Source organism: Trichoderma virens (genome assembly GCF_000170995.1).
Source record: "Trichoderma virens Gv29-8 chromosome Unknown TRIVIscaffold_82, whole genome shotgun sequence".
Taxonomy (NCBI): domain Eukaryota; kingdom Fungi; phylum Ascomycota; class Sordariomycetes; order Hypocreales; family Hypocreaceae; genus Trichoderma; species Trichoderma virens.
This window is the reverse complement of record NW_014013667.1, coordinates 113,406-134,536: the sequence shown is the minus strand read 5'-3', so window position 1 is coordinate 134,536 and position 21,131 is coordinate 113,406. Positions and strand designations below refer to the sequence as shown.

Below are 21,131 nucleotides of genomic sequence, written 5' to 3'. Positions count from 1 at the left end.
GCACATTCCTCGATTGGTACGTTGAAGTTTCAAACAAACATCCCACCCAGAAGCCTTTTATACAATCCTGATCCCCCGCTTGCAAGTTTCAACGTTTACTCTTTATCCCAGACATCGTAGTCCGGGATATTCTCCTCGTAATATGTCTCAGTGACTTGCTTGAACCCGACGACCGGCCCATCGCGAGGCCAAGGTTCTCCAAGTCCCGTTGCAAAGATGGCAAATGAAGCGCCCGAGAAGACAAAAAAGTTTGCCGGAGCGAATGCCTGCCATGATGAGTCAATCTCAGTTATGTATTTTGGCTGAACAGCATTGCCTAAACTGTAACCAAATTGGTAACGGAGCGGAGTGGCGCGTATGTGCAACATGAGTGGCTCTTTCAAGCTTGAGGTGTTGAGGGGAACTTGATGATACTATACAAGCAGATCTCAGTAAAACTCAGATAACACAAGTTATTGGCCGTTCCAGAATTGGGGAGGTAATACCTGTAGTGTCTGATTCTGCCGAAGCTCCGTATAAAGGCACAGGCCAGTAGCATTCGCGCATGCGGTAACTCCAATGTCCTGATGCTGAAACTCGGAGAGATACGAAGAGATTCCGACTTGATTTCTCGGCCCCAGCGTCCCACTGAAACCCAATAGCTCTGCTGAAAACGTCATGTTGAGGGATTTCTGCTTTCGGAGGAGGGCTGCAGGTGTGTCTCTGTCGCTCAAGCTGAACACATTCGGTCTCAGCTCGAGACTACCTCTGCGCACATTAAAGTTCTTAGTATACGGAGTTCTCAATTGGTACCACCCTGGATCCATCTTCTGGCGAGAAAAGTCTTCGACGAATGGATCCGGAATGCGGCGTTTGCCAGTCACCGGCCCGACCTCTTTGCTCAGGAGAATCGGATTCCCATCGTTGAATATTGGCCATCCGTCTTTCCAGGTGACACTCGTGAGAAAAGTTTCTCGACCTAATACTGTGAGCAAATGGGTTGTCATGCAGACTTTCTGAGGCTTACCCAACGGAGAGCTTCCATTAATCTTCCTTCGAGCCAAGAAAGCTGCATACCATTCACCCGATGGCGTATCCACCATTGTAGCATGTCCTGTAGACTGTACAGTCAAATTATCGAAGCCATACGCCCCGTTGAATAGAAGAGGGTTGTTTGGCCCGGCCTCAAAGGGGCCTTCCGCTGACCGGCTCCTGGCGATAGTCGAGCGGTGCTGATCATCAGTTCCACCTTTTGCTGTAGTGTTAGCTATCATTCTTCTTCTTTGTGGAGAAAACTAACCTTCCGCAATCAAGAGGTAATACCAGCCGTCTTTAAACGTCATCTTCGGTCCTTCCGGCCGAGATGTGGCATTGTGGGCCAAGGTACCATTCCATAAACTCCGGTACTGCCCAATACAACTACCATCTTGAAGGCTGATCTCGCATTGGTAAATGCCCCAAAGTCGGTCCTGGTTGTTATTTGGTGCCATGAGATTCAGGTATGTCTTTCTAGAGAGGGGGTCTCTGAACAGTTCTGGATCAATTCCCCACGGATCAGCCCAAGTAAGCTCGGACCAATGAATCAAGTCGACAGACGATGCAAAGAATACGCGCGGCCATACTCTGGCGACTGGATCGTATGTCCAACGCGTCATGGAAGCAATCCAGAATCTTCCGTCAAAATGTGCCAGTGAAGGTGCCCAAGCGCCTATCCATAGTCAATTATGGTCTCATTGGTCAATGCCTGAGTTTGTAAACGAACCTGCTCCTGTAGGTGTGCCATAGAGCTGAAGTTGGTCGGGTTGTGCAAAAGCGTGTGATATCAGCGTCCAGTTCGACAAATCACGACCTGCCCTCAAGTTAGATCAACTCGGCTACCAGACTCCAGTCTATTAGACCAGCACTTCATACTTTTGTAAATGGGTATTCCAGGGAAATACTCAAAGCTGGATGTAGCGATATAGTAATCATCTTGAACCCGAAGGATGGAGGGATCGGGATTCCACCCTGATATGATCGGGTTATGAATTGCTCTAGAGAGACTAGCCATTGTAAGCCAGAGGCCGAGGAAGACATTATTACCTCGCATCATTACAGGCCAAAATAAGGAAACCACTTTTGAGTTATTATGGAGGTATCATTCCCACCGGTAAGTAGTATAAGTATATGGGTTGTGGCGTGTACCAAACTTATACTATTCACGATTGGATGACTTGTCCCCGCCATTATCGCCTCGCGTTCCAGGGAAGAAAAGTGAAGTAGCATTTTGCTCATCCGGGGCTCCATCATACGCACCCCGCATGCTAGACGACATGGAAATCCGGGGTAAACAATTACTGAGTCGTTTACTTCTCCGATATTTCCCCAAAATTTGATAATAAGTCTCTATTCTTTCTTTGACCAAAGCAGGCAGATTGAAGAATAAATCGTCCCCGGAACAAGTCTCGGACCAACCCCCGGTGATGGTAGTAACGTGAATAGACTAGACGCTTCTTACTCCCCGCCACTATTCTGCTATATCTCAGCCCCCTAGAAGGTCAAGCTCAAAAATCTCTACACCGGTGGGAAAATGGATATCACCGGCAATGATATGCCCAGTTAGGGTGATCTCATGTTTGCGAGCAACCACCAGCTGTATTAGTGGGGCCAGTATAAGTACATTAGTGCCCAAACATCGTAGACACGGCTCTTATGTGTACCAGATATAATGCTAGTATTCTCGTTTCTCCTCTCTGAGTGCATGAGATTTTATGTGGATGAGTATAACGTGGGATGCGCATTAGTGCTTAGCTTATGCTAGTTACATATTCTACCTCCACGATCCATTGTATTGTGCTGAGTGACAACTAATCTGCCGGTTAGTAGCTTGTCTATGGGGGAGCAGAAGGGGAACTTACCTTAATTATTTCACTTCTGAGATTTTGTTGACTTGGCCCTCTTTTATCTGCCAGGGCCGGCTGCTGTTTCCTACGGAGCGAATAGAGCCCTAGGAGACTGTCGGATCCCACGCCTAAGCACCCTTACTCTTCGATAACTATAACACACGCCATTTCCAGGTGGTGGTGAGCACTGGCTTTCTCGCCATTAGGAGAATAACGCCAGTAGCCCAAATGAATCCACATTAGAGGCCCCATTCAATACAAGTAATTGTTCGACTGCATCATGGCATCTATGAACAGCAATCTCCAGTGCAGTCATGCCACCACTATCCGTGGCCTCGATGTTAGCGCCCCGCTCAAGAAGCCGTTGCGCGACCGCCTCGCGACCATACCATGCAGCCCAATGGAGGGGCGTCCTGCCATTATGATCCGTGACTTTAACGTTAGCGCCACGCCCAAAAAGCTGCCGCACAACTGCTTCTTGCCCATATAACGCAGCATAATAAAGCGGCGTCTGGCCATTACTATCCGTAGCTTCGATGTTAGCGTTGTGTTTAAGAAGCTCCTGGATGACCGCTTCGTGCCCGAGCCACGTAACCGGGTGGAGTGTCGTCCGGCCATCGCCTTGCCACCGCTGGATAGCCGCCACTCCAGGGAGGTACGTCGCGTAATGGAGGGGCGTCTGGCCATCTCTGGCCGTAGCTTCGATTTCAGCGCCCCGCCCAATAAGCAGCTGGATGAGCTCTGCGTGCCCGTGTGACGCAGCGTGGTGAAGCGGCGTCCAGCCATTGCTATCCGTGGCTTCGATATCAGCGCCTCGCTCAATAAGCTGCTGGATAATGCTAACGCTCCCAAGCCATATAGCGCTGTGGAGCGGCGTCTGGCCATTATTATCCATGGCTTCAATGTTGGCGTCTTGCTCCGTAAGCTGCCGGATAATTCCAGTTTCCCCAAGGAACGCAGCCAAATGGAGGGGCGTCCTGCCATCGCTATCCGTAGCTTCGATGTTAGCGGCTTGCTCAATAAGCTTCCGGATAACCGCTTCTTGCCCATCCCACGTGGCCTGGAGGAGCGGCGTCCGGCCACTGTTATCTATGGCTTCGATATCAGCGCCTCGCTCAATAAGCAGCTGGATAATCGCTTCGTGTCCGTGCGATGGAGCGTGGTGAAGCGGCGTCTGGCCATCTTTATCCTTGGCTTCGATATCAGCGCCTCGCTCAATAAGCAGCTGGATAATCGCTTCGTGTCCGTGCGATGCAGCGTGGTGAAGCGGCGTCTGGCCATCTTTATCCTTGGCTTCGATATCAGCGCCTCGCTCAATAAGCAGCTGGATAATCGCTTTGTATCCGTGCGATGCAATAGCGTGGTGAAGCGGCGTCTGGCCATCTTTATCTATGGCTTTGATGTCAGCGCCTTGCTTAATAAGCAGCTGCACGACGGCCTCTTGCCTGTTCGACGCAGCATAATGGAGCGGTGTCCTGTCATAACTATCCGTGGCTTCAATGTTGATGGTCCTTTCGAGTAGAAGCTTGGCCGCATCGCTGATCCCAAAATAAGCTGCTAAATGCAATCCTGTCATATGCCGTGGGAATCGTCCACTGTAATAATATCCGTCATTGTCCCATCGCTTCTCGGCCATTAACACTTGGCATGATGATTCCACTTTGGTCATATTCTCTAATAGCTCCATGATACTAGGGATTTTTACACATGCTTGACGTGCATGGTGGCCCCAATAATGTGAGGCATATTCGTAAAACGGATATGATTTTAAGCGGGACTCAAAGGCCTCATCGCTGCTGCAAGCTCCGCTCTCAAACTCCTTATACAAGAGGTAGGTAACACATACCGTTGTGATTTCCGATTGGGGCTCCTGGAACCATTTCTTGTGCGTTCGTTGGAGGTATTCTTGCGCTGTGTAGTGGACCAGCCGTGTGATGTTACTTTCATTGTCGATGGTAATTAGGCCAGCACATACAGAGACTATGAGTTCAATATCTGGCAGATTTTGTTCGTCAATTGCTGACTCTCCTGGCTCTACCCCAAGCACATGTTGAAGCTCAGTTGCAGTAAGCGGTCTCCCTGCGTATGTGATCCAACACAGAATTGATTTAGCAAGCTGCACCCGGTCCTTATATTGGCTTGTAATCCGTTCCATAGTTTCGTCATACGCCTGCTCGTATGCATTAGACCCACTTGCTAGGTTTTTTAAAGCGGCTGTGATAGCCTTAGGTCTTGTTTTCCCTTTTAACGAGTCTAGATGTAGCTGGGCAAGGAGAAACCTAGTTATATTAGTGTGGATAATAGAGTAAGCGCACTTAACTTACATTCCTTGAACAACCTCAAGGATAGAAGTGATGATTTGTTCTTGCAGAATAGGATTGTGTAGGACGAATTGCGGAAGTTGAAACATGTTGCTACTTAGGTATTTTCGAATATCCTCCTCAGTTGCGCGAACTTCTAATGTAGGGACGCTGTGAAACGTTTCCGTAATATCTGTAATGATTCGAGAGGTTACTAAAAGATTTGCTCCACACTTGTCTTGGAGTGCAAAAATTTCGGATAGTAATTTTGACCGCCGGCCGTCAGACGATTCACACTCGTCGAGGGCGTCAACCACAATAAAAACTCTAGAGTATATCGCTGCAACGGAATGAAGAGCATGAGCGAGTTCTTCGATGGATGGTCTTGTCCTCTTCGTTTTGTGTCGATCATAGAGGTCCTGTAAGACCTTTGGCAGAGAAGACTGGTATTCGGCTAGCTGCTTCAGCAGGCTGGCTAGTAAGCTATAAATCGTCTGCTCGTCTCGTCTCTTGTAGTTAAAGTAGATATATGCAAGACCTATTTTTGGATTATCTTGGAACTCCAAGGAAAGATAGTCAATCACAATTGACGATAGAATTGTTTTGCCTGCGCCTGGGATACCTGGGCAGAATAATGTGCGGTTCTCGATCTCGTCCCCCAGCCATTTCTGGAACTGGTCTGAATCGATAAGCCATTTTCCGGTTCCTTCCTGCCGTCGTCTTAAATAATCGCTCTGTTGTGGGCCGTAGTCTACTGGAGTGAGCCAGTCAAGGATAGTGGCATGCTCTTTATCATGTTGTGTACGGACAAGTTGATTGATACCCTCTTTAACTCCTATCACAGATACGAGAATTAGACATAGGAAGGCGATTTCAGTTCAGGCTAACATACCCGAGAGAGCATCTAAAATCTCAATCCTATTCGGAGCAATCTGCTGTAATAGATCTTTAGCGTAGGCGGCTGCCGTCATCGCGGCATAACCCTGCCAGTCTTTGTTCTTATGCGAGTCTGAGTAATCACATATTCCACGAATGATTAAACAAGGAAAGTGATTCATTAACCCTGCTGCTTCCATTTCGAAGCATAAGACTCCCTTCTCGCATATAAGCCGATCTCGAATTAAAGCATCCTTCATTAGCTGGTTGCCCGATGCAATTAGGCCGTAATGGATGGCTGGATTATCTTCGTCTTTAGCTCTTGGTTGTCGTAACAACAGCGTTGACCCATCATTGCCACAGGCCACTGCGCAAGTTGAATTGCTATCCGAGGGGTGGACCACTTGACTGCGGTAGAGCCTGTCGGTACTTAGATGTGGTCGCTGGTATTTCTTCTGAAGCCTCGGCATTTGTTCGAGGACATTATTGATTGTTTCTTGAAAACGATGGCCCTCGATTTCGTACTGGGCCTTTAGGCCATGCACGGCGCCTCGCAAGAGCGTGGGAGGCTGGTCTAGGAACCTTGTGCTTTGAAAGGCTTGGCTCTGAATTGTTTTGCCAAAATCATACTGGATCACGCCACCTTGCCCATTGCGCGGAGCACTGACGATAACGTCTCCTAGACGAACATCATGCTCAGGGCTAGGAGCGCCGCCGCCAATGCCGACCATTAAACCAATCCGAACATTAGGGAAGCTGCGCAACATATCTCTGGCGACGCTTGCTGCGGCGGCTGTGCCATACTCTCCATCAGGTAGAGAAGAAATTACAATATTGTGTTTCCCGACTTTTCCTAATGTATATATATTATTATCGTTCGGGGATACGTATTCAGGTGCATCGTGTTTCTCATCCAGGAAAGCTTGAGCCGCCACATATTCTGTGGTTATGGCGCAGATCCACCCTACCGTGTAATCGTTCGGACTTGGCATGTTCGCTTGTCATGCACTAGGCGAGTCGGTATGGGACAAGCCTTTTATGGCTTTGTGGAACGTGGTGAATAATCGGGGGTGAAGTTTCGTGTCGCCAAGGCCGAGGGACAGGTGGCATCAGCATTATAACGACTTTGGGGAAGGGAAAGAGGAGGTGGGAAGGTTAGCGCCTGAGGTTCAGCCTCGCCATGCAGGCTGGCACGGGGTAGCCATCCCTGTCCCTGCGGATCGACTTTCCAGTGGCCTGGTAGAGAGCTCTTGGCTGTTTGTCGTAAAGACTTTTCTGCATATACGGTGTGATAAGGCCACAGCGGCGAGTTTTCCTTTTCCAATATTCTCGCGATAACCCGAATACAGTACTTCAGAGGGCATATGGTGGCCGTTGACCCCCCCGTAAAGCCCCAGTCAGCATGTGTTTGTTTAGACTGGCCCATGGAGCGGTAATAATTAGTCTCAGGAAGTAACCCGTTTCGCGGATCATGAAGAAGGGGAAGTCGATGGGTATGTGGCCAAATGGGCGGAGGACTTCTATGTTTGCTGTGGGGTTTTAGCGTCTTGATGGTGCGCCTGATTGTGTCGTTTTCATAGTACCTTATCGCTACAAGCGCTACAGCTACGTTTATGGGTAGAAAAAACGGTGGTAGCGTTGGCCCGTTTTAATTGTGGGTGGAGGACTAAACGGTGGCGAGCATCTTAGCGCGGGGTTGGCTCACCGCCAAAAACGGATTTATGTGACTCCAAATTTGGAGTCTTGGAATGCAAAAAATGGAAGACATCAAACTCAAGAAAAGAGCTTGACGGGACCCCGAATTTTCCACTACCTATGGTCGTATGTACTAGCACTTGACACTATTCGAATGATATAACAACAAACAAGGAGCCTGTATGCGATACCTGCGTTGAGTTACATGCCTCAATGGTCTTCCGGGAGATGTTCGGTTTCGACATCCTGCTATTCCAAGGTATGCCATTGATGAGCATTGTAATCGCCTAGATGGGAGAGAAATACTTGTATGTATGAGCATACCAAGGCATTGTTTAAACAAGATAATATTCAACTGTGTGAAACAAAAAAGACTACTGGAAAAAAAAAATCCAGTGGCCCCCCAACGCCAGACAAACGGAGATCAGTAATATAATAAGTGAGATGACCAATCTTAGATAGATACTTCAAGGAATCTCAAGATGGTCCAAATTCAGTAAATGTTTATTATTTAACAATCATTAATTCATCCAGGACAGTATAGAATAGTGTGTTAGAAACAGAGTTTCATAGGTTTATGATTGTACAACGGATCCTTTGAGATTTGATTTGACTAGGGTAAACTATTATTCAATATATGGTGCAGTCTATTGTGATTTGTTATTATAAGCTTTGATTATGATAATGAAGTCTATGCTCCTTGATCCTTTTCCAATCAACAAACACGCATCTGTTCTCCTCCTATCTTCTCCAATTTTACCATGAATTTAGCCCAGATGGATTTGCATTTTGATAGTAAGATTGTACTCTCAAATAGCATAACGGCCCTTTCTTCTGATCCTCGCACCAAATGAAAAGAGGATCCAGGGGATTGGGATCAAAGCAATGGCGATGAAGCCAAGCAGACTAGCGGCCCATTTCGTCGTCAATTTCTCATACACTAGAAGGCTTTGAGTCAGAGCGTTTTGTCAAGAAAGGTTTATTTCCTCAGCATGATCAGCTTACTTTGTATAATAAAAAGTGGAAAAGCAGCTGCAAATACATAGCGTGTAAAGGCATTTGCTGAGAGCGCCGAGGCACCGTATCGTGCACCGTAGCAATCGATCATATAGGTAATGCTAGTAGCCTAGTTCATGTACCTTTTGTCAGGATATAGCTTGTGAATTCAACTACAGGAGATGGGAATGACTCACGAATATGCAGAGATTGCCCCAGTTAAAAGGGATCAAAGCAAGCACTGGGCTGATCCAGTGTATGTCACGACGAGCGGTCCAAGCAAACCAGAAGAGGCCAACAGCGACCCCCAAACTTCCCATTAGGGCTGGATAGAGGCGCTGTTCGGGTGATATATGACCTGTCTCTCCCCTTTCGCGCGCCTCGGCGCACTTCTTCTGATAGATGAAGCGATCACAAAGAACATTAGTCAGGGTTGCGAGAAGTGTGCCGATACCAAGGGCGATAAAGACAAGTCCGTTCTGATGAGAATTAAAGCCATAGGTTTGCTGGAAGACAAATGGAATAGAAGCAAAGAAGGCATAGAGCACGGCAAAGTCGAAGCCAATGTACAAGCTCAAGAACAGGACGATGGGCTCAGTGAAGAGAAGCTGCATAGGTCTCACCAGCGACTCGGTTGCCCATTTGTGTATCGCACCCCAGCTCAACGAAGGCATCTTTCTTCCAGAAGATGTTTTCTCTTTGTTTTTATTCTTATTGTCGTTTTCGAGGAGTTTCTTTTTGTACGTCTCCTTCATGCCGAGTGCAAAGACACATGTTGCAACACCCCAGAAGACGGAGACCCATTCGAGCCACCGCCAGTTGAGTCTTTCCACAACAAACCCACCTATTATTGGAGCTGAAGAAGAGTTAGTACAGGGCATAAAATGCGATTATGAGTTATTGAAATACCTATGCAGGGCCCCATAAAGGGTGCCATGACGAAGAGAGCTGTCGAAGGCCCCCGTCGTGCAGGAGGCCACATGTCTGCCATTGTCCCTCCGCCAACGCTCAATGCCGGACTTCCAAAGACACCAGCAAAGAAGCGGCAAATGACGATGGCGCCTATGTTCTTAGATACCGCAGCACCTATGAGAAAAATTGTAGCAATAGGTAACCCCAGGCGGTATACAATCAGTCGTCCTGCGGTCTCACTAAGCGGCGCGCCTATCACCGGTCCAAAGGCCAATCCGAGGCAGAAGAGCGAAATGCCGAGGAGGGAAACCGTTTCGGATACGTGGAATTCCTGGCCAGTCGCTTTTGCTCCTGGTGCGTAGGCCGACGACATGTACGTGCTGATGGAGCGCCGGATTAGCCATACCCCTCTATTGCATGTCATGATTGCAGCCGCTGTATACTTACACGGTAAACGCGAAGAGAGCAACGCAAACGGTATGATACATTCGCTTTCCATCGCTCCAATTGTATGGATTGCGAGGATCGTCTTCCCAATCCAATTCATGACAACTTCCGGGGGTGCTTTCCGGGTCACTTGTTGGAGACGAGTCATCTTCTTTGTCGACAGGCGGCGCGTTCTCCATTCTGTCTTCAATGACGTCCATCTTGACTCGCGAGTTGGAAGACATCTAGTCTTCCAAATCAATAGCCAAGTTACCAGGCTAGAACGCCAAGCCAGTATGACTATATATCCGCATTCGAGAAAAGGAGTAAGACTGGAAGCAGAGTTGGGATTCAAGTTTACTTATCAACATTAGTAATGAGAGATCCGGGGGGCCTCCACTCTGAAATGATTGTGCCGAGCCACGGCAAATTCCGTTAACTCATTAGGTATGGATGATCCTTGGGAGGGGGTCACATTATTCCCATGGTTATTTCCCAAGGTAGTCATGAAGGTTTCAGTCCTCATGACAAATCATTTCCTAGTCTGGATGCAGAGGCCGAAGTGCGGAGTAACTGTAGACTAATAGCTCTGTGTGGTTTGCAGTTCTCAAGATGCATCATCGAGCTTATAGCAGCATTTTCCAGAGTTTAACAGCAGAGAAATATCAAGTGCTTCGTAAAGTTGTCGTGACGCACACACAAGCCATATTCTATGATAGATGCGCTCTTCTTTCCTGAAAGCAAACGCTGTACAAGTGGCTTTTCGTCATCTGCTCTAATCAAGCGGAGTTGTTTCGATGGATCGAAATCTCCGATTGCCTCTTCTGGCTAGATCATCAATTTTCGATTGGTAATCTGCGTCCGAATTCGGCGAGTGAGGCGAGAAAAGCGAGGCGGCCGAAATAACTATATTAACCCGAGGATCCCAAGTCTGACGAGTGGCGCCTGGCTGACGTTTCTCTTGGCAAGATGCACTTGCGGTTTATGGCTTAGAGCAGAACAGGCTTCAGGGAGGAAGAGTAATTGGTCCGCAAGGGAGTGGTTGAGACAGCTGAGAGCCCAGAAGACCTGGGCTATGCATAGAAAAGGGTGCTCGTAATACAAAGTCAGGGCTAGCAAAACCATCCTTGCTCAGATATAAGCAGCCCCATTGGACGAACAGGGTTCGGTGATCGCAAATCAAGATTCCCGTATGCGAATTCCGAGGACAAATCATTCATCCCACTTGGACGAGATCCGCTGCTGAAGCTGGAAACTAGCACCGATTTGTACAGACGTGGAAGCCGTGGGCTTACTGCCAGCACTCGAACGGAATCTATGACCAAGGTGGGCAAAGCCAGCCACTGGCGATTTGCGAAATACTTAAGGCATGGAGCCCAGCTTCTTGGGCCGAAACGCTGATTTTGACCATTACTTATCACGATTATTATTATTTCGGCCGTCACGTGACCAGAAACACCGGCCATTTGGATCGTTATTAATAATCCTTTTCTACTCCGTAATGGTCGCGCGTGGTAGCACAATAATATAATTCCTGCCACCCCTGGAATATCGCGGCCAGAGCTTCGCTCATACACCTCTTCAATTGTAGAAGGCCTAGCGCCTTATAAAGAGCTGCGGAAGGCATCGCTTGTGCCCAGGGCTCCTCGTATAAGGTTGCTAGCCAATCATGTCACAAACACCGCCAAGAGGGAAGAAGCGGCGGACGGAGGATTCAGATACCGAGGGCAGCGGCTCAGTGGTCGAAGTTGGCAAAACAATCATTGCGAAGCCGCAGCCCCGAAGTGAGGATGTGAATGGGAATCCGGAACCCATGGGGGACGCTGGTGAGTCGAGTGTCTGACACCGTATGAACTATGATATCAAATAGTGCTGATAAAACTTTCTTTGCGTAGAAAAGAGATATCGAGCTTGGCGCAGTGAGTTTTGCCCGGTTTCATCCTTCTGCTATGCCATTTTATCAGCTCTCACTTGCTATGTACTGACCATGAGATACAGAGAATGGCTCTCCTCACGATGCCTTCTGTTTCGTCTGCAAACGGGAGATGGACCTGCTGGACTGCTACACATGCCGAAGGTCGTTCCACCAGCGCTGTCTGGAGTCCCCGATCGATGAGTTTACCCACAGCGACAATTTTTTCTGTCGAGTTTGTGTCAATCGCCAATGGCACGAGCATCTGCCGCCGCCCAGCCCGCCACCATCTCCACCGCTTGAGAGACAGAGGGTGGCCCTGCCCAGTCACAGGCCAAACGTGCAGCCCAGCGTTGAAATACGGGCGCCGTCAACTTCGACTTCACCTGCTCCTACGGCACCAACCCAGAATGCCCAGGCTTCGGGCCCGACGTCCTTCACCTGGCTATCGCAGAATCAGTTTACGACTCCTCTCACGCGGTCGACTCCGGTTTCAAGTCCCCGCACCTCAACGCCTCTCTCCGGTGTAATTAACCTCAATGGCCCAGGCCGTGGGATCGTGGCTGGTCCGCGCGGCCCTCGTTCACGCTTTTCTACTCTGTCGGCTGAGGTGGATGATGCCGTATCCTTACTACTCAGAGAGCTAGAATATCTTGGAGACGCTAGGCAGAAAATCGCACAACTGGAGGACGTTATTGTGAGGCTACAGCAAGATGTGAGGATCAATGAGAATGCGCTCATTTTGGCGCAGCGCAACGCCGCTTCGTCAAGCCAGCGTAACTCAGAAAGCCTGCGTGTGGAGAATGAACGATTAAAAAAGGAAATGGACGACATGAATCGAATACTAGGAGAGGAAAAATCACGGTCACAGTTCTACAAGGCTGATGCGGACCACTGGAGGGCACAGGCACAGAGCAGGCAGGGTGAATTGGAAGAGCTGAGGGGGAAGCTGAAAAACTTGCTTGGCGGATGATTGTGCGAGAATGATACGACTAGTTTGCTATTGTATTGTATGTATAAGCCGGAGCACGCGTGTGCATGGAGTACGTGGATCAGGGATACCAGTTTGGGTTATATGTTGTTCTGTGTATTTTGGATTTGCTACAATTTTACAATTTGGTTGGTTGTTCGATTGTCATGATGGTGACATGGTTCATACCCCATATCATAAACGATGGCGTTTTCTCTTATAATTTCCTAATACGGCGCGGATATGTAGTAATATAAGCATAAGTACGATGTCGTCGTCGTAAGCAACAAGCATGGTTCGGACTTCTATGCAGTTAATAGCCCCCCCGTCTTGCGGGGTATCATACATATTAATATCCTTTCAGACGAAACCAGGAAAAATCACGGCGGACTGCTTGAACTGGCAGGGTTAAGCGTCTGCTAGTTGCTAGTGATGGTCGATTCTATTTTCGTGGGCAGTGGATTTATTTGTCTGCATGGCGCGGCGCCATGGTCCAAATTATAGTCAACCTACTTAGACCTAACGATTGAATTGACGACTCTCCGATTTTATTCTTACTCTTGGCCCGCAAGCTTCCGTTGAGCACTAGGGGGTAGAGCTTGGCGACTGACAAATTGTCTACCTAATCTGATCAGATATTACTGGCGAGCCCCATTGCCCATGCTCAGCTGTGTTAGTCAGGTTCGCATATTGCTTCAGGGTGCGGCGAGGAGAAATTCATGCAATTAAATTCATGGGTGATCTGTTTATCCCGTCTCGCCATGGTTTGTCTAGTGGAAAGCAACAGGATTTAATCAGCTGTGTTCTAGATTTATATACAGAGCCAGAAATGTAAACACGCAATGCAAGCTAGTCTATAAAAAACAACGCAAAATTCATCATGACCTCTTTCGGCCTTTTCAAACTCCTTTACGCCTCATCAGAAGGCTCGCTCGTGGCTCTGTTCCACGATGTTCGGATAGCTCCCCAGTACTCCTCATTAAACATTTGCATGTGGCGCACATGGCCACTTCCCTTGAACATGTGGTTATCAGACTTGTATCCCCTTTTCTGTGCTTGCGCAATATGCTCTTCAATGTCCTGATACGGGATGAGATCGTCATCCTCGCTGTAAATATACAGGTGTCGCGTCTCCTTGGTCTCGTAGTACGGGTTGATCACCGCCTTGACACTGAACGCCGGCGCGGGCTCTTTGCCGATTACCCATTCGAGGAGGCGGTTTCCGCAAAGGAATCCAGCCCAGAGCGTTTGTGTGACGGCAAACGGCCAGGGAAACCAGTTTGCAGTGCCCAGAGCCATGGCGCGCGACCAGCGGACCAAGTTCTCGCGAGTCATGATGACGCTGCCAGGCGTGGAATCGAGGACCAGCAGGTGATGCGGCATCGGCTTGTCGTGGACGAGGCGATAGGCATTCAGCGTTGCGGCATAGTTGATACCTCCAGTGTTGGACATGATGTGAGCCAGCACACGGTCCTCGACCTTTGGAGAGTCCTTGTCGTCTTCCGATTCCCGTGGAAAGATGGCGTCAATGACTGGCCTCATGGATTGCGTGCGCTGGTCGAGACCCGACCACATGGCCTTTGAGATGGGGGCTAGCACGACGATCTGCGTTGAGCAGGGGAAGAGATCACGGTATCCGTCGGCATATTTGATCAAGTTCTTTGGCTGTCCATCGCCCCAGGAATAGATGAGGACGGCCCGGGGATCGGTTGGGCGCTTCACAGCCTCGTTTTGTGCATCAGGGTGGCGGATGAAGACTTGGTCAGACAAGGGGCTGAAGCCCGGGAAAAAGTCTTTCTTTTCCTCAATCATTGTCGATTGATAAGGTTCTCACGCGAGAATAACTCCGTGTGACAATGAAAGTAAGTACTGTTTGAAGAGGTTGAATCTTCTAGCCGCTGGCCTGCACAAAACTGTGTATTCGCGAGTCGTCACGGCCCTGATAAAGGATGTTAAAAAGAATATAATTCGATGTTTAGTTGGCTTTGTTGGGACGTAGCCCTTCTTGTTGGGCATGATTTGACCCGCCCCTCGGCGAAATGAACATATTTGTTAATCCTTCTCCGTGCCTCGGTTCGGTGACAATACAGTGAGAGCTCAAAACTTGAGAGCGCTTGTGCGACCATTTGCGTGCCGAATGATCAGAGACAGACGCGGAGAGAAATAAGTGAGAAAAAAATATAAGTAACCGCAAAAATAGGCGGCAAAAACAATGACATTCATCTACTCCCCTTCAGAGTAACATGTGGCGTCCAGACCTTGAACAAAAGGCCCCAGATCGATCTGAATTGATCGTTTTCACATGCTTTGACAGCTGATGAATTAGCCCACTCTCAAGGGATCCACTAAGTGACAGGGCCTTAATTTAGTCCACGAAGGGTCCAAGATGAGAAATAGAGGTGCCAGTTAGGTATTAGTGCTGGGAATAATGAGAAATCACAGTGACATGCCACGTTTCGAAGTTACTGGATGCCTTGATTTGGAAACTGGTGGATCCCGGCCTTGGCCTGGACTGCCGAGATAAGAATGCCCAACATTTGCGATGGTGGATTCAAGCTTGGGGGATGACGCCTGCTTATTACTGTAAATGGGTATGTGCCTATTCTAAGCTCAGTCCTCGAGTCAAATTATTAAGTACGGGCTCCGTATTAGTGGGCAGGAAATTTACCAACACAACTATTTCTAGGGGCCAGTGCCTCCTCCACCAATGGTTTACATCAACATTAGCCCACGAGGCGAGCAATTGTATAGTCCAGGTAATCACGCTTAGTCAGACCCTCTGTGAGACACACAGTATCGATGTAAATCTCACGTTGGGCCAGAGAACATGCGCTGTGAGGACTAAGATTCAGCAGGGGGCTTCAGTGTTCAGACTACTTAACCCTCAATCTTGCAATCATCTTCCAATTCCAAGCCCCGCTGCAATGTAAGACGCGATCCTATCCATCGTTTGCTCTTCTGTTCCCCTACAGGGCCAATAGTGGCTATCAAAGGGTGCATTCATACAGAACGTCCGTCATCTAATAGCAGTTCTTTTTTTTTTTTATTTCTGAAATTCGGGCCTGACCTTCATCTCTTCAACAACTTGTGCGGCATCGGGGTCGCCCTCTTCTGCCAAGCGGTGAAACTCATCAGTGTTATCTTTTACCCACTGCTCGAAGCGGCCAGGCTGCACCATGTCAGTAATCAAAATTTGCATTTGACATATCAAGCTTACTAGAGGGAGGTGGAATCCTGCTTCTTTTGCAACATCCAATTCTCCCATGATGAAAACTCCCCTGAGCTGCTGCGCAATAGACTCTTTGCCGACGGCTTCATTCCAGAACCCCTCTAGCTTGTCGGCCATGCCTTCAAGCTGCTCTTGGCTGCGGCCAGCACCACTTCGGAGACTGACGAAAAGGCGGTTGATTTGTCTTTGGGCGCCGCCAATGTAGGAATCCGCCAAGAGGCCTTGGGACACATCAATAAAACGAACATTGACGATGAACCGCGGCGACCTGAACGTGGTTGCGTGCCAGTCGGTGATCTTTCGGACCAAAGCCAGCTTTTGGGTTTGGGTAAGCTTAATAGCAAGTTCAAAATGATACATAGGCATCCCGAAGGTTGGCTAATAGCAAAGACGATGTAATACTAGAGATGATGTTGGCGATGTGAATACTTCGTAACGTTTGACTGTTTATTCTTATGCTGACTAGTTACTCCCCTACAACTAAACTGCCCCTTATGTACAGCAATGATACCGATATCGGCTCTCCCACAGACAATTCCCAGGCTGATTATGTGGAATCAGCTTCATGATAGTTATTGAGCCCCCACCTCAGAGATTGGTCATCATCCTGAAGGAGGATAGCTTAATAGAGATACCTACAGGATAGTTGATCCTTCGCGGATATCGTCGGGATAGAATGAAACAGGGGCTAGTTTGTAGCATTAAACGTGGAAATATTGAATGAAGGGCGCGATAGTTTGGATTTGGTGACTAAGCTGTGTTACCTAATCATAGTAGATTGCGGCCGGCTGTTGTGCAGAAGAATTTGAAGAATCTGGGGCTCCCGCAGTTTATGTTGACACTTCAAATAGTCCACATTCTCTTCCATCGTTCCTCTGAAGACTCCGTATTGTATCCAAGCCGATAGCTCAAGATTAATAATCCCAGATGTATCAAAAACGAGACACTCAATACCATAGCTATGCGCAGTACATTGACTCCAACATCCCTACTTACCTCTCCGAAGTGACCGTGCTGATTTGCTGCTCTTCTCTGCCTTGCTCTCATATTTTCAAACAAACATTTCACATTATTTCGCTGTCCTCTTTGACAACTTCCAAAAGTAAATATGACACTCCCCACCAATGCCTCTCAGAGGCATCTGTAGTTGGAGAAAAATGATATCGATTAGTTGCGAGAACCACCCTTCAGTGCACACGCATTCCTCCCACTGGCCTTTATATTAATCAACGCGCTAAATCCATTTCTTGGCTTTTACTCCGATGCCAAGCTTCATAATCGACATGAGTTAAAAGGCGGAGAATAAATGTGTCGATACTCCGGCGTTTAGGCCGTACACGCAAGATGTCCGGACGACATGATTCATTCCTCACCATATGGAGTTTGATGAGAAACCACTTATTAATATTTGTAGACACAGTTGCGTCGTATTCAGATAGCTATAGAATAATCCCCATGTTGTAAACCGGAGTTAAATGTAGAGCGCACTCCGCGGGGTTTTATTTAACACCGCAACACCGCAACCCCGCGATACCGCAACTCCTCAACACCGCAACACCGACAAAATGCGCGGCCAGAATCTGACAAACTATGCTGACAAAACCTCAAGTCAGGAATAGCACGGTCAACTAACCTCGGTTACCTATCTCAAACCATGCTTAGTTCAGTTGTGACTTCATGATTATCCAAGCTATCAATTTCAGGAAAAGAACTCCGGCCAAGTATACTGTAGTTCCATCGCAAAAAGTTCATCCTTCAGCTTTGCCCCTCACTTGGTATATAAACTGTGTTAGAGTTCAACCATGTTTCTCATTCTCATCTCATTCTCGTCTCATCCAACTTCACCCCATCAACAGTTTTACAAAGGCCTCAGTCGAATCTACTCTCAAAATGCAGGAGAAAACAGCAGTTCTGCTCATTGACCCCCTCAATGACTTTTTGCATCCAGATGGCAAAATCTATGGTCGTCTCAAGGAGAGCATTGATGCCGCCGACACGGTGAATAACCTCCAGAAATTCGTCAAAATTGCCCGGAGCAACAACATTCCTATTATGTACTGCCAGCACAAGTTATTTGAAGAAGGCCAATTCGAACATTGGAATCACATGACCAAGAGTCATTTCAGTATCCAGCAATCAAAGGCTTTCTTGGCTGGGAGCTTCGGAGCAGAAATTCTCAAAGGACTAGAGCCGGATCGAAGCAATGGCGATGCAATCGTGTCGCGCCACTGGAACAGCAGGTGATTTTATTATTGCGCTCATATGTTTAGCTGTGCGAATTTCTCATGACTAATAATCGGATGTAGCTCTTTTGCCAATACCGATCTTGACTATCATCTTCGCCAGCGAGATATCACTCACGTTGTATGTGCCGGAATGGTTGCCAACACATGTCTCGAAGCCACCGCCCGCTGGGCCGTTGAAATGTAAGTATTTGATACCTTCAACATACATGATGCTTACTAACAAATGTACCAATTCAGGGGATATCATGTCACCATCATGTGCGTATACCCATATACTCAAGACACTAAAGGTATTGATATGCTAACCCTTGCCGTAGAAGCGATGCAACTGCCGGCTTTTCCGTTCAACTGAAAGAGGCTGCTGAGAATATTATCTGGCCCACTATTGTGGATGAGGTGTTGAATGTAGATGGCTGGGCTGAGAAACTGAACAAGACAGCTGCCACGAGGCTGTAAGGGAGCATCTAAATTCCAGCTAGTTCTTTGTGTCTTATCAAAGAACTAAAAAAGAGGAGAGCACTCCCACTGCTCAAAGAGAGGTCAGAGAGGTATACAGTCATTATGCAACACCTAACTGCGCGGTCATTGCTAGCTTTCGACTTAATAACCTCTTTGACTTCTTCACTCTTCTCCTTGGATCAAGACTTCCAACAACAGCCTAAGAGGAAACGATAAACCGCTAAGCATAATCAATGTATGACCAAAGACTAATTGAAAATAATAAAAAAAAACTTATGGAATGCTCTACACTGTTACATATTCCCTTTTAATAACTCTCTGGCACAACTCCTTCAGTGCCCTTGCGCCATACTCAAAGTCCTTGAGCTCAAGATATATCTGAGCTGAGAACCTTGCCCACAAAGACCCTGAAATAAACGCAAGATTGACAAAAGTATTGTAGTCCTGGGCAAGATGTTCCAAAATAAAATTCATCACCTTTGGAACGTCTGCCAGAGCAATAGAATTGTCATCTCCTGCGCCAGACGCGAGAATATTAAGAGGAAGCTGGACATTGGCAAATGCAACTCGCTTCGTCTCTGGCATGGGCAATGTTCGAGTCTGTAGGATCTCAACTGCAAGTTTCTCACCATCTCGGGCCAATGCTTGGCAATAAGCTTGAATGGCTTCTTCACCTCCACAAATATTCTTTCTAAAACCCAGTGCCGCGGGAATGCATAAAGGAGGCCCGTTATCAATCGTCCCAGTATAACTGAACTGAAATACGAATGGATTTGTAGAAGCAGGAGGCTCATACGGACTCATGTACTGTTTCTTCTGTAGAATTTCAGGTAGTGGTTGAAAGCCGTGAGATGTTGGAAGAGAAGACCGCATGAGATGCTGGTTCTTCAATGCGACGTATAAAATTGCGCATGTATGCGGTACAAAGAGCCATCTAAATACAATATCAGAATTTGAAGCATTTTAATTTGTCGCCAGTAAAATGGGGACTCACTTGTGGCAGTTGGTGGTGAAAAAGTCGACACCAAGCTTTTCTAGATTAAGATCGATCAAGCCGATGCCATGAGCTCCATCGACTGCACTTAGTACACTGAAATCCCGACAAATTTCTGCCAGGCGCTCAAACGGCATCCTGAGTCCTGGCATACTCAAGACGGTATCGAAAATGGCCACCCGAACGCGACCTTGATGCTCTTGCAGCACAGATCGAAACGATTCAACAAGAGTATCGTCATCATCAGCAGTACAATCAAATGGAACACGGACACTTTCTACAGGTGTAGTTTCCACAAGATAATCCACCGTCTTCTCGATTGCTCCGTAAGTCCCTTCTACATAGGCAATCAGGTCTCCAGTCTGATACCTCAGGTTGCGAAGCACGGTGTTGAGTGCCAATGTTGCGTTTGGGATTAACACAATTTCATCTTTGCTGGCAGCGTGAACATGATTTGCAACCAACTCGCGGACTTCGTCAAGCTTTTTCGGGTATGCGTATCGAACAAAGGCATCCGGTTCGGCCTGCACTGAGTCCTGGACAGAGCGTAAGGCATCCCGCACTGGTCGAGGATATCCGCCATAAGACCCTAATTATGGCATTAAATTAGGCGTCTTATAAAATTCATTTCATTCTCCTCTCATTGAACTCAATGTATAACTCACCTTGGTTCAGATGGATGAAACCCGGTTTGAACATGAAGTATTTCTCCCCAAATGTTCGCCCGAATTGGTGAGAGTTGGCAGCATCTATTGACTCAGCCATGGTTGCCACGAAATAAATTCTAGAACTTGCAGGAAATAAAAGAGCTGGACAGATGTACTAATGCGCCAAGTCAGCAGGATTGACTAAGCAAATGCAGATGTTGAGAGGTCTGGATCTGCGCCTTGATCAAATCGAGCATCTTAGCTAATATATCTGACTGTACCGCATGTGCCCCCCCAGTCAAACCAATCATCACATCGCCAATTCATCTCTTCGCCGCGATCGGCTGCCTATCAGTGAGCATCATCACACCGTCAAAAGGCCAGCGCCATCGGCCGGCCAAGGATTGAAGGCTATTCGCGGCATTGCTGATTCAGCGGCATGACAAAGCCTCTTAAGTCCTTATCACCGGCGCCAATAACGCCTCAGATATTCGATCCAATGACAAATAGGCAAGTCATTCCTAGTAAGGACTCAATGGAATCAATGGAATTAATGGCGCTAATACGCCCTTTGGGGTGGGGTTGACATTGAGATCGGAGCTCTAGGG

General features: G+C 47.7%; 8 protein-coding genes across 8 annotated transcripts; 2 read left to right on the top strand and 6 right to left on the bottom strand.

Moving 5' to 3' along the window:
- Positions 1 to 95: 95 nt before the first annotated feature.
- On the bottom strand, positions 96 to 2,068 carry TRIVIDRAFT_47073 (glycoside hydrolase family 43 protein; the record flags this gene model as incomplete). The annotated part of the gene is made up of 6 exons (XM_014098463.1): positions 96 to 413; positions 486 to 958; positions 1,007 to 1,228; positions 1,397 to 1,687; positions 1,742 to 1,828; positions 1,891 to 2,068. 6 exons carry the CDS (start codon positions 2,066 to 2,068, stop codon positions 96 to 98), a joined length of 1,569 nt encoding a protein of 522 aa, XP_013953938.1.
- A 1,652-nt stretch (positions 2,069 to 3,720) lies between these two features.
- Positions 3,721 to 7,029, bottom strand: TRIVIDRAFT_132539 (uncharacterized protein; the record flags this gene model as incomplete). The annotated part of the gene is made up of 3 exons (XM_014098462.1): positions 3,721 to 5,140; positions 5,186 to 5,996; positions 6,054 to 7,029. Coding segments are annotated over 3 exons (3,207 nt in total), but the record flags the coding sequence as incomplete, so codon positions are not given.
- Positions 7,030 to 8,541: 1,512 nt separating this feature from the next.
- TRIVIDRAFT_155828 (uncharacterized protein) lies at positions 8,542 to 10,266 on the bottom strand (the record flags this gene model as incomplete). Its single annotated transcript, XM_014098461.1, has 5 exons — positions 8,542 to 8,672; positions 8,738 to 8,858; positions 8,926 to 9,584; positions 9,638 to 10,020; positions 10,088 to 10,266. The coding sequence occupies 5 exons, from the start codon at positions 10,264 to 10,266 to the stop codon at positions 8,542 to 8,544; spliced, it is 1,473 nt and encodes a 490-aa protein (XP_013953936.1).
- A 1,469-nt stretch (positions 10,267 to 11,735) lies between these two features.
- On the top strand, positions 11,736 to 12,951 carry TRIVIDRAFT_46785 (uncharacterized protein; the record flags this gene model as incomplete). The annotated part of the gene is made up of 3 exons (XM_014098460.1): positions 11,736 to 11,892; positions 11,962 to 11,985; positions 12,065 to 12,951. 3 exons carry the CDS (start codon positions 11,736 to 11,738, stop codon positions 12,949 to 12,951), a joined length of 1,068 nt encoding a protein of 355 aa, XP_013953935.1.
- A 906-nt stretch (positions 12,952 to 13,857) lies between these two features.
- Positions 13,858 to 14,760, bottom strand: TRIVIDRAFT_46960 (uncharacterized protein; the record flags this gene model as incomplete). Its single annotated transcript, XM_014098459.1, has 1 exon — positions 13,858 to 14,760. One exon carries the CDS (start codon positions 14,758 to 14,760, stop codon positions 13,858 to 13,860), a length of 903 nt encoding a protein of 300 aa, XP_013953934.1.
- Positions 14,761 to 15,991: 1,231 nt separating this feature from the next.
- On the bottom strand, positions 15,992 to 16,543 carry TRIVIDRAFT_46823 (uncharacterized protein; the record flags this gene model as incomplete). The annotated part of the gene is made up of 2 exons (XM_014098458.1): positions 15,992 to 16,117; positions 16,166 to 16,543. The coding sequence occupies 2 exons, from the start codon at positions 16,541 to 16,543 to the stop codon at positions 15,992 to 15,994; spliced, it is 504 nt and encodes a 167-aa protein (XP_013953933.1).
- A 1,524-nt stretch (positions 16,544 to 18,067) lies between these two features.
- Positions 18,068 to 18,879, top strand: TRIVIDRAFT_47120 (uncharacterized protein; the record flags this gene model as incomplete). Its single annotated transcript, XM_014098457.1, has 4 exons — positions 18,068 to 18,417; positions 18,484 to 18,603; positions 18,661 to 18,681; positions 18,741 to 18,879. 4 exons carry the CDS (start codon positions 18,068 to 18,070, stop codon positions 18,877 to 18,879), a joined length of 630 nt encoding a protein of 209 aa, XP_013953932.1.
- A 288-nt stretch (positions 18,880 to 19,167) lies between these two features.
- Positions 19,168 to 20,641, bottom strand: TRIVIDRAFT_193201 (uncharacterized protein; the record flags this gene model as incomplete). The annotated part of the gene is made up of 3 exons (XM_014098456.1): positions 19,168 to 19,816; positions 19,877 to 20,465; positions 20,542 to 20,641. 3 exons carry the CDS (start codon positions 20,639 to 20,641, stop codon positions 19,168 to 19,170), a joined length of 1,338 nt encoding a protein of 445 aa, XP_013953931.1.
- Between the last annotated feature and the right edge of the window lie 490 nt (positions 20,642 to 21,131).